General features: G+C 42.7%; 1 protein-coding gene across 2 annotated transcripts in view; it reads right to left on the reverse strand.

The window, feature by feature from the left end:
- Positions 1–11005, reverse strand: part of LOC139574650 (kelch-like protein 4) — a 61991-nt gene extending 50986 nt beyond the window's left edge. Inside the window, exon 1 of one of the 2 annotated variants that reach the window (XM_071399407.1) lies at positions 10262–11005. In XM_071399407.1, coding sequence (XP_071255508.1) covers positions 10262–10728 — 467 coding nt within the window. In that variant the 5' untranslated portion in view covers positions 10729–11005. The remainder of the gene's footprint in view (positions 1–10261) is intronic. The other variant, XM_071399408.1, reaches the window with a different exon arrangement.
- Between the last annotated feature and the right edge of the window lie 1284 nt (positions 11006–12289).

The raw sequence follows: 12289 nt of genomic DNA on the forward strand, positions 1-12289 counted from the left end.
AGACTCATATTCATTCATTCATTCATTCATTCATTCAGTGATATCACTTCATCCCAGCAGTCAAGCAAGAGACTACCAAGCCTGAGCTGCAGATAATTCTGTCACCCACCATCCTCACCATACTGACAGTCAGATAGCTAATGGTTTTGTGTCTGCTGTTTCATTTTGTTGTTACAGATATTCTTTAATATGGGTATGTCTGTGTGGCCTAAAGGCTAGCCAGCTTCTTTAACAGTATGGTTTCTTTGTGTCTGTACCTACCAGGGGTATCTGGTTGAGAGAACAAACACAGGTCTCTTTGTGTCTGTACCTACCAGGGGTATCTGGTTGAGAGGACAACCACAGGTCTCTTTGTGTCTGTACCTACCAGGGGTATCTGGTTGAAGGAACAACCACAGGTCTCTTTGTGTCTGTACCTACCAGGGGTATCTGGTTGAGAGGACAACCACAGGTCTCTTTGTGTCTGTACCTACCAGGGGTATCTGGTTGGCAGAACAAACACAGGCCTCTTTGTGTTTGAGAGCACATGGAGGAAAATTGCTACGGCAATTAATGGAGAATGGTTATTGCCCCCAATATATCTCTCCCTCCCCGCTATTACGACCCCCCCTGGCTGAGTCCCAAATGGCACCCTATTCCATGGTCAATAGTAGTGCACTATATATGGAATAGGGTGCTATTTGCGACAACACTGTGCGTTGTAAATTATATCAGTAAAGTAGTGTTGTAACGTCTTGTCAGCTTAATGTCTACCAAGCCTTGATAGATAATGAAGGCTATAGCCGGTAAGGTATTGACTCATTTTTTTCAATATTGAATAATATATCAGAGGAGGAGGAAACCTTGAGTTGGTTTAAATGGAAAGGCATCAATCTGACTTCTTTTTTTCTTCTTTTTTTTACACTTTAGCAATTTAGCAGTCGCTTATCCAGAGAGACTTACAGGAGCAATTAGGGTTAAGTGCCTTGCTCAAGGGCACATCGACAGATTTGAGTCAAAAACCAGAGAACTTTCGGTTACTGGCCTAACACTCCTAATCGCTAGGTTACCCGCCGCCCTATAGAATTAGTGGTTTCGTTTGCTGATTCAATCGTTCATATTTACAGCGGTGTGTGTGTGTTCCAAGCACTTGCTGACATGTCGTATGTGTATAAAATATGCTTGATGTGCTGCTGAAAACATATTACATGGAGAAATATAGTATTTGCAGTGGTAAGGAAAACTACTACATTCAATTCCTTCGTGAGATTTGGCATTCCACATCCATAGATGACCTATATGATTACTCTGCCGAGGCCTGGGGGACTTCAGGAAAGTGGAAATGTACATTTAAGTGGAAAATGTGCATGTGTTAGCAAACCGCTTCCCCTAGTTTGCTGATGTCGGTTTAAGAAACATTAAGATCCACACAATGTTTGCTTTAATAAGAACGTTCATACAGATAACTGTTTGGCTAGATCAATAGCAACACATTTAAAGAATAGAAAACAAAACAACATTTTAATTGAAAAGTTGATTGTTTGATTTCTTTGTATCTTGCAAATTCTGTAACAATTCCTTTGTTATTTAGGCTATACATCCTCCTACTGCTCGCGTATTCCCACAAGCATTATGGGATCTTTACGTCAGACTGGGTGTCAACCACCAACTGAGAACCTATAAGCCATCGTGAAAAACAACTGAGTTACTGCCGTTGATAGAGAGAAGATTTTGATATTTCTCTCCCAAGACGATTGAGGGGGAATTGAGATATAATTTACTCATGGTTAAAGCTGCTGACTCAAACCTCTGTTAGTGTTTTATAAGAAGGGGTCAGGGTTTCTATTTATTTGGGGTTATGTTGTATATTTCAGAGAAAGCAGGGTTGAGACGTTGTTTGTTTGGCAGCAATGAGAGGTCGTTTGGATGTCAGTGATGAGCATATAGGAGCTTTCCGATGGTGCAGTGATTGGTTGGGGGTGGTTTATATTTTTTTTAACCTTTTGAGGATCTGAGGACCCATGCCAAATCTTTTCAGTCTCCTGAGGGGGAATAGGTTTCGTCGTGCCCTCTTCATGACTGTCTTGGTTTGCTTGGACCATGTTAGTTTGTTGGTGACGTGGACACCAAAGGACCTTGAAGCTCTCAACCTGCTCCACTGCGGCCCCGTCGATGAGAATGGGGGCGTGCTCGGTCTTCCTTTTCATGTAGTCCACAGTCATCTCGTTTGTCTTGATCACGTTGAGGGAGAGGTTGTTGTCCTGGCACCACACGGCCAGCTCTCTGACCTCCTCACTATATGCTGTCTCAACGTTGTCGGTGATCAGGCCGACCACTGTTGTGTCATCGGCAAATGTAATTATGGTGTTGGAGTCGTGCCTGGCCATGCAGTCATGAGTGAACAGGGAGTACAAGACGGGACTAAGCACGCACCCCTGAGAGGCCCCTGTGTTGAGGATCAGCGTGGCAGATGTGTTGTTACCTACCCTTACCACCTGGGGGTGGCCTGTCAGGAAGTCCAGGATCCAGTTGCAGAGGGAGGTGTTTAGTCCCAGTGTCCTTAGCTTAGTGATGAGCTTTGAGGGAACTATGGTGTTGAACACTGAGCTGTAGTCAATGAATAGCATTCTCACATAGGTGTTCCTTTTGTCCAGGTGGGAAAGGGCAGTGTGGAGTGCAATAGAGATTGCACAATCTGTGGATCTGTTGGGGCGGTATGCAAATTAGAGTGTGTCTAGGGTTTCTGAGATGATGGTGTTGATGTGAGCCATGAACAGCCTTTCAAAGCACTTCATGGCTACAGACGTGAGTGCTATGGGTCGGTAGTCATTTAGGCAGGTTAGCGTAGTGTTCATGGGCACAGGCATTATGGTGGACTGCTTAAAACATGTTGGTATTACAGACTTGGACAGGGAGAGGTTGAAAATGTCAGTGAAGACACTTGCCAGTTGGTCAGCGCATGCTCGCAGTACACATTCTGGTAATCCATCTGGCACTGCGGCCCTGTGAATGTTGACCTGTTTAAAGGTCTTACTCACATCGGCTGCAGAGAGAGTGATCACACAGTTTTCCGGAACAGCTGGTGCTCTCATGCATGTTTCAGTGTTATTTGACTCAAAGCGAGCATAGAAGTAGTTTAACTCGTCTGGTAGGCTCGTGTCACTGGACAGCTCTCGGATGTGCTTCACTTTGTAGTCTGTAATGGTTTGCAAGCCCTGCCACATCTGACGAGCGTCAGAGCCGGTGTAGTATGATTCGATCTTAGTCCTCTATCTTAGTCCTGTCCTTTGCCTGTTCGTCGGAGGGCATAGCGAGATTTCTTGAAAAGTTTCCGGGTTAGAATCCCGCTCCTTGAAAGCGGCAGCTCTAGCCTTTAGCTCAGTGCGGATGCTGCCTGTAATCCATGGCTTCTGGTTGGGGCATGCACGCACGGTCACTGTACGGATTTACGTTTCCCTGCATTAATGTCCCTGGCTACTAGGAGCGCCGCCTCTGGGTGAGCGTTTTCTTGTTTGCTTATGGCGGAATACAGCTCATTCAATGCTGTCTTAGTGCCAGCCTCTGACTGTGGTGGTATGTAAATAGCTACAAAGAATACAGATGAAAACTCTCTCGGTAGGTAGTGTGGTCTACAGCTTATCATGAGATACTCTACCTCAGGCGAGCAATAGCTCGAGACTTCGTTAGAAATCGTGCACCAGCTGTTGTTTACAAAAATACATAGCCCTCCGCCCCTTGTCTTACCAGACGCCGCTGTTCTATCCTGCCGGTACATCGTATAACCAGCCAGCTGTATGTTGATATTGTTGTCGTTCAGCCACAACTCCGTGAAGCATAAGATGTTACAGTTTTTAATGTCCCATTGGTAGTTTAATCTTCCGGGTAACTCATCGATTTGATTCTCCAAGGATTGCACGTTTGCTAGTAGAATGGAAGGAAGTGGGGGATTATTTGATCGCCAACGAATTCTCAGAAGGCAGCCTGCCCTTCGGCTACTCTTTCTCCGCCTCCTCTTCACGCAAAGCACGGGGATCGGGGCCTGTTCCCGAGGAAGCAGTATGTCCTTCACATCGGGCTCGTCAGAGTCGTGAAAGGAAAAAAAGGATTCTGCTAGTCTATGGTGAGTAATCGCAGTCCTGATGTCTAGAAAATTGTTACAAACAACGCAAATAAACGAACAAAAACATAATCGGCTGGGGGCATGTAAAATGTCTGCCTTCTTCTCCAGCGCCATCTCATAGCCCCACTATCGTTATTTACTGCTGCTCTTTAATTATTTGTTATTCTTATCTCTTACTTTTGTTAGTTATTTTCTTAAAACTGTGTTTTTTAAGGGCTTGTAAGTAAGAGTTTCACTGTGACAAATAAAATTTGATTTGATTTAACTCTCGTAATAATGGTAACATTCTATTAATATTGGTAGCACTATTAATATTTGTAACATTCTATTAATATTGGTAACATTCTATTAATATTGGTAACATTCTATTAATTTTGGTAACATTCTATTAATTTTGGTAACATTCTATTAATATTGGTAACATTCTATTAATTTTGGTAACATTCTATTAATTTTGGTAACATTATACTTATCATCCTCCAGAATATTCAATTCAAAACCCCTTTTTTTAACAATAAGATTCAGCAAAAACAAAGGAACACGTTCCTATGATATATTCTATCCATCTACACACAGTGGTATTCAAAGTTGTGGTCAATTGCAGTTGGGTCAGCAAAATGTCTAAATAAACAAAATTATAAACACAACATGTAAAGTGTTGGTCCCATGTTTCATGAGCTGAAATAAAAGATCCTAGAAACTTTCCATGCACAAAAAAAAAGCGTATTTCTCTCAAATGTTGTGCACGGATTTGTTTACATCCATGTTAGTGAGCATTTTTCCTTCGCCAAGTAAATCCATCCACCTGACAAGAAGCTGATTGAACAGCATGATCATTACACACGTGCACCTTGTGCTGGGGACAATAAAAGGCCACTAAAATCTGCAGTTTTGTCACACAACACAATGCTAAAGATGTCTAAAGTTTTGAGGGAGCGTGCAATTGGCATGCTGACTGCAGGAATGTCTGAGAATGTTGCCAAAGAATTGAATGTTCATTTCTCTACCATAAGTCACCTCAAACGTTGTTTTAGAGAATTTGGCAGTACATCCAACCAACCTCACAACAGCAGACCATGTGTATTGCATCATGTGGGCAAGCGGTTTGCTGATGTCAACATTGTGAACAGAGTGCCCCATGGTGGCGGTGGGGTTATGGTATGGGCAGTCATAAGCTACGGACAACGAACACAATTGCATTTTATTGATGGCAATTAGAATGCACAGAGATACCATGAAGAGATCCTGAGAACCATTGTCTTGCCCTTCATCCACCGCCATCACCTCATGTTTCAGTATGATAATGCGAGGATCTGTATACAATTCCTGGAAGCTGAAAATGTCCAAGTTCTTCCATGGCCTGCATACTCACCACACATGTCACCCATTGAGCACGTGTATGACACTGTGTGCCAGTTCCCGTCAATATCCAGCAACAGCCATTGAAGAGGAGTGGGACAACATTCCACAGGCCACAATCAACAGCCTGGTGAACTTTACGCAAAGGAGATGTGTCATGCTGTATGAGGCAAATGGTGGTCACACCAGATACTGACAGTTTTTTTTAAGGTATCTGTGACCAACAGAAGCATATCTGTATTCCCAGTCAAGTGAAATCAGTAGATTAGATCCTAATTCATTTATATCAATTGACTGATTTCCTTATTTGAACTCAGTAAAATGTTTGAAATTGTTGCATGTTGGGGGGGTGGGGGTGGGGGGGTAGTGTACCGATTATTTTATGGGACAATATATGAAACAATTTGGTGAGTGAGATGTGAGATGAACATTAAATACATTATTTGTTGATGTAAAAATGAATATTCACAGATTTGAAGGTTGTGTCATTAGATTTGCGTAGGGGTGGGGTCCCCAGAAGTTCTCGGTAAAGAAATGGGGTCCCCAGAAGTTCTTGGTAAAGAAATGGGGTCCCCAGAAGTTCTTGGTAAAGAAATGGGGTCCCCAGAAGTTCTTGGTAAAGAAATGGGGTCCCCAGAAGTTCTTGGTAAAGAAATGGGGTCCCCAGAAGTTCTTGGTAAAGAAATGGGGTCCCCAGAAGTTCTCGGTAAAGAAATGGGGTCCCCAGAAGTTCTCGGTAAAGAAATGGGGTCCCCAGAAGTTCTAGGTAAAGAAATAGTGTCCCCAGAAGTTATCGGTAAAGAAATGGGGTCCCCAGAAGTTCTCGGGAAAGAAATGGGGTCCCCAGAAGTTCTCGGTAAAGAAATGGGGTCCCCAGAAGTTCTCGATAAAGAAATGGGGTCCCCAGAAGTTCTCGGTAAAGAAATGGGGTCCCCAGAAGTTATCAGAAAAGAAATGGGGTCCCCAGAAGTTCTCGGTAAAGAAATGGGGTCCCCAGAAGTTCTCGGGAAAGAAATGGGGTCCCCAGAAGTTCTCGGTAAAGAAATGGGGTCCCCAGAAGTTCTCGGGAAAGAAATGGGGTCCCCAGAAGTTCTCGGTAAAGAAATGGGGTCCCCAGAAGTTCTCGGTAAAGAAATGGGGTCCCCAGAAGTTCTCGGTAAAGAAATGGGGTCCCCAGAAGTTCTCGGTAAAGAAATGGGGTCCCCAGAAGTTCTCGGGAAAGAAATGGGGTCCCCAGAAGTTATCAGAAAATAAATGGGGTCCCCAGAAGTTCTCGGTAAAGAAATGGGGTCCCCAGAAGTTCTCGGTAAAGAAATGGGGTCCCCAGAAGTTCTCGGTAAAGAAATGGGGTCCCCAGAAGTTCTCGGTAAAGAAATGGGGTCCCCAGAAGTTCTCGGGAAAGAAATGGGGTCCCCAGAAGTTATCAGAAAAGAAATGGGGTCCCCAGAAGTTCTCGGTAAAGAAATGGGGTCCCCAGAAGTTATCTACAGGTATAGAAAGCCTTGTTTTGGTATCAGTGTCTGTGAAGGGCTCATCACCTGAGTTTGCCATAGAGAGGATAAAGGGAGACAGATCATCTTCATCTCTGATTGGCTTTTAGTGCTCACCTTTCAACAACAACACCTGTTTACTTCCCTGCTACAACACAAGCAGAACAAGATATCACCCCAGAAATCCCCTGGAATATACACGGGCTATAAGATGTACACAACAACACAAGATCACACAGCCCAAACTCCCAAGGATGTATTTCAACATAATCCTTTTCGAGGTTGCTTTCCGATAAAATAAAATGCCAGAAAGGAACTAGCAAATGAACAGCCAAACAGGTAAAGAATATATGTCGGTGGGAGTTTAATATCAGAATCTGAGATATGTTTCTGGAGAACAATTGAAAGTCTTCTCTTTCATAAGAACATGTAATATTATTTTATTGTGTTACTTTTTGATATTTGGTGTTTTACGTTATACACTGAGGATATTTATGCAGAATTCTGCATGCGGAGTCTCAATTTGGTGTTTGTCCCATTATGAATTGTGAATTATTGGTTGGTGAGCGGACTCCAGACCTCACAACCAAAAAGGGCAATGGGTTCTATAACTGATTCAAGTTTTTGCAGAGAGATCCTAATTGGTAGGTCAAATTTTATGTTCCTTTTGAAGGCATAGAAGGCCCTTCTTGCCTTGTCTCTCAGCTCGTTGAAATCTTTGTGGAAGTTACCTGTGGCGCTGATGTATAGGCCGAGGTATGTATAGTTTTTTTGTGTGCTCTAGGGCAACGGTGTCTAGATGGAATTTGTATTTGTGGTCTTGGTGACTGGACCTTTTTTGGAAAACCATTATTTTTTGTCTTACTGAGATTTACTGTCAGGGCTCAGGTCTGACAGAATCTGTGCAGAAGATCTAGGTGCTGCTGTAGGCCCTCCTTGGTTGGTCTGTTTTATAGGGCCTGTCTGTCTGCCTGTGCCTGCATTCTCTCTCTCTGTCTCTCTCTTTCTCTCTCTCTCTCTCTCGCTCTGTCTCTCTTTCTGTTTTATAGGGCCTGTCTGCTTTCCTGTGCCTGTGTTCTCTTTCTCTCTCTGTCTCTCTTTCTGTTTTATGGGGCCTGTCTATTTTCCTGTGCCTGTGTTCTCTCTCTCTCTCTCTCTCTCTCTCTCTCTCTCTCTCTCTCTCTCTCTCTCTCTCTCTCTCTCTCTCTCTCTCTCTCTCTCTCTCTCTCTCTCTCTCTCTCTCTCTCTCTCTCTCTCTCTCTCTCTCTCTCTCTCTCTCTCTCTCTCTCTTTCTGTTTTATAGGGCCTGCCTGTCTACCTGTGCCTGTGTTCTCTCTCTCTCTCGCGCGCGCTCTCTCTCTCTATTTCTCTCTCCCTCTCTCTACCTGTTTTATAGGGCCTTTCTGTCTGCCGGTGACTGCGTTCTCTCTCTCTCTCTTTCTGTTTTATAGGGCCTGTCTGTCTGCCGGTGACTGTGTTCTCTCTCTCTCTCTCTCTGATGTAATGTGTGTTCTTCCTGTAGCCACTTTAACTCCCAGGATGAATACATTAATAATAAAATCTCTGTTGCTGCTGCTGTCTGGTACCAGGTTGAGTCAAACTCAATATATACTTCTTTATTCCCACAGCAATAAAGCAAAGGCTTAGGAAGCTTTATCTGCACAAAAACATGAAGTCGTCTCGTCTGTGATACCATGCATGACGTCCAATTAATAATTTAATATTTTTTATTGGTTTGCGTTTCTTCGTCCTGTAGACTAGATTGTGTGAGCGAGAAATAAAGGCAGCTGTACTAGTGAACCACTCCCCAGGTGAGTTATAAAGACAGCTGTACCAGTAAACTACTCCCCAGGTGAGTTATAAAGACAGCTGTACCAGTGAACTACTCCCCAGGTTAGTTATAAAGACAGCTGTACCAGTGAACTACCCCCCAGGTGAGTTATAAAGACAGCTGTAGCAGTGAACTACCCCCCAGGTGAGTTATAAAGACAGCTGTACTAGTGAACTACGCCCCAGCTGAGTTATAAAGACAGCTGTACCAGTGAACTACCCCCCAGCTGAGTTATAAAGACAGCTGTACCAGTTGGAGTTCATTTGAAAATGATAGCTACAGAGCTAATTTAGTAGCTACTCTATAGTTAATCATTGGGAACTCATGCTGAAAATTATCCTCAAATACAAAAAAAACACAAAACAAACCTGATCATTGTATTTGTATTTGACTGACAATATGTATCGTAAAATATATACCATATATACATGGACACATAAAATAATGCAACTCAATTTAGGCCTTCACCTATTTGGAGTAATAACAGGCTAACATGTTGACATTTGTCAATTCAGACTTATATGGTGAACTTCTACCGTAGCGTACTGTGAACAGAAACAAGGTGCCAAAGCACTTACCTTTTGGAAAATACAACCACCTAGGGATTCACTGAACTTTGTTCTTTAAATTACTATGATTGTTGTGACTCAGTTCCATTCATACCTGTCTCCTGCTTTGACATACCTGTCTCTTGCTTTGACATACCTGTCTCTTGCTTTGCCATACCTGTCTCCTGCTTTGACATACCTGTCTCTTGCTTTGACATACCTGTCTCTTGCTTTGCCATACCTGTCTCCTGCTTTGACATACCTGTCTCTTGCTTTGACATACATGTCTCTTGCTTTGCCATACCTGTCTCTTGCTTTGCCATACCTGTCTCTTGCTTTGCCATACCTGTCTCTTGCTTTGCCATACCTGTCTCTTGCTTTGCCATACCTGTCTCTTGCTTTGACATACCTGTCTCTTGCTTTGCCATACCTGTCTCTTGCTTTGCCATACCTGTCTCTTGCTTTGCCATACCTGTCTCTTGCTTTGACATACATGTCTCTTGCTTTGCCATACCTGTCTCTTGCTTTGCCATACATGTCTCTTGCTTTGACATACCAGTCTCTTGCTTTGACATACATGTCTCTTGCTTTGACATACCAGTCTCTTGCTTTGACATACCTGTCTCTTGCTTTGACATACCTGTCTCCTGCTTTGACATACCTGTCTCTTGCTTTGACATACATGTCTCTCGCTTTGCCATACCTGTGTCTTGCTTTGCCATACCTGTCTCTTGCTTTGACATACCTGTCTCTTGCTTTGCCATACCTGTCTCTTGCTTTGCCATACCTGTCTCTTGCTTTGACATACCTGTCTCTTGCTTTGACATACCTGTCTCTTGCTTTGACATACCTGTCTCTTGCTTTGACATACCTGTGTCTTGCTTTGCCATACCTGTCTCTTGCTTTGACATACATGTCTCTTGCTTTGACATACCTGTCTCTTGCATCCGCCTCTAAGGACTCTTCAACACTCTTCACATTCTCCTGGCTGCTCTTGGAGCAGTCCTCCTTCCTGGTGTTGTTAGGTGAGCTGCTGTTCTTAGGCAGCTTGTGGCCGCCCTGCTGCTGCAGGTGCTGAATAATATTCTGCTGTTGCCATGATTGATTACTGGCTCTGACATAGACAGGCGTGGGGGCCAGGATACTATGGACCGGACTGTTGCTGTTCTGCTTCCGGAGTCCCCCTCCACTGCCACCTCTGTCCCGGGAGTGATTCTTCAGTCTGCCCTGGACTGGGGTCCCTTTGTGATCAAAGCTCTCCTGGAGGCATCCTACTCCTCCTCCTCCTCCACCCCCTCCTCCTCCTCCTCCTCCTCCGGCAGAACTCTGGGATGAATGACTAAACCAGCGCCAACGCAGCCTGAGGATCTGTTTCATATCAAACTCCTTCTTTCCCGACATCCTCCTTTCTTTCTCTCTCTCTATCTTTCTCTCTCTCTATCTTTCTTTCTCTCTCTCTATCTTTCTCTCTTTATTCCTCTCTTTCTCTCTCTCTATCTTTCTCTCTTTATTCCTTTCTTTCTCTCTCTCTATCTTTCTCTCTCTCTCTCTCTCTCTCTCTCTTTCTCTCTTTATTCCTTTCTTTCTCTCTCTCTATCTTTCTCTCTTTATTCCTTTCTTTCTCTCTCTCTATCTTTCTCTCTCTCTATCTTTCTCTCTTTATTCCTTTCTTTCTCTCTCTCTATCTTTCTCTCTTTATTCCTTTCTTTCTCTCTCTCTATCTTTCTCTCTTTATTCCTTTCTTTCTCTCTCTCTATCTTTCTCTCTTTATTCCTCTCTTTCTCTCTCTCTATCTTTCTCTCTTTATTCCTTTCTTTCTCTCTCTCTATCTTTCTCTCTTTATTCCTCTCTTTCTCTCTCTCTATCTTTCTCTCTTTATTCCTTTCTTTCTCTCTCTCTATCTTTCTCTCTTTATTCCTTTCTTTCTCTCTCTCTATCTTTCTCTCTTTATTCCTCTCTTTCTCTCTCTCTATCTTTCTCTCTTTATTCCTCTCTTTCTCTCTCTCTATCTTTCTCTCTTTATTCCTCTCTTTCTCTCTCTCTATCTTTCTCTCTTTATTCCTCTCTTTCTCTCTCTCTATCTTTCTCTCTTTATTCCTCTCTTTCTCTCTCTCTATCTTTCTCTCTTTATTCCTCTCTTTCTCTCTCTCTATCTTTCTCTCTCTCTATCTTTCTCTCTTTATTCCTCTCTTTCTCTCTCTCTATCTTTCTCTCTTTATTCCTCTCTTTCTCTCTCTCTATCTTTCTCTCTTTATTCCTCTCTTTCTCTCTCTCTATCTTTCTCTCTTTATTCCTCTCTTTCTCTCTCTCTATCTTTCTCTCTTTATTCCTCTCTTTCTCTCTCTCTATCTTTCTCTCTTTCTCTCTCTCTATCTTTCTCTCTCTCTATCTTTCTCTCTTTATTCCTCTCTTTCTCTCTCTCTATCTTTCTCTCTTTATTCCTTTCTTTCTCTCTCTCTATCTTTCTCTCTTTATTCCTTTCTTTCTCTCTCTCTATCTTTCTCTCTTTATTCCTTTCTTTCTCTCTCTCTATCTTTCTCTCTTTATTCCTTTCTTTCTCTCTCTCTATCTTTCTCTCTTTATTCCTTTCTTTCTCTCTCTCTATCTTTCTCTCTTTATTCCTTTCTTTCTCTCTCTCTATCTTTCTCTCTTTATTCCTTTCTTTCTCTCTCTCTATCTTTCTCTCTTTATTCCTTTCTTTCTCTCTCTCTATCTTTCTCTCTTTATTCCTCTCTTTCTCTCTCTCTATCTTTCTCTCTTTATTCCTTTCTTTCTCTCTCTCTATCTTTCTCTCTTTATTCCTTTCTTTCTCTCTCTCTATCTTTCTCTCTTTATTCCTCTCTTTCTCTCTCTCTATCTTTCTCTCTTTATTCCTCTCTTTCTCTCTCTCTATCTTTCTCTCTTTATTCCTTTCTTTCTCTCTCTCTATCTTTCTCTCTTTATTCCTTTCTTTCTCTCTCTC

The sequence above is a fragment of the Salvelinus alpinus genome, chromosome 4 (genome assembly GCF_045679555.1).
Source record: "Salvelinus alpinus chromosome 4, SLU_Salpinus.1, whole genome shotgun sequence".
Taxonomy (NCBI): domain Eukaryota; kingdom Metazoa; phylum Chordata; class Actinopteri; order Salmoniformes; family Salmonidae; genus Salvelinus; species Salvelinus alpinus.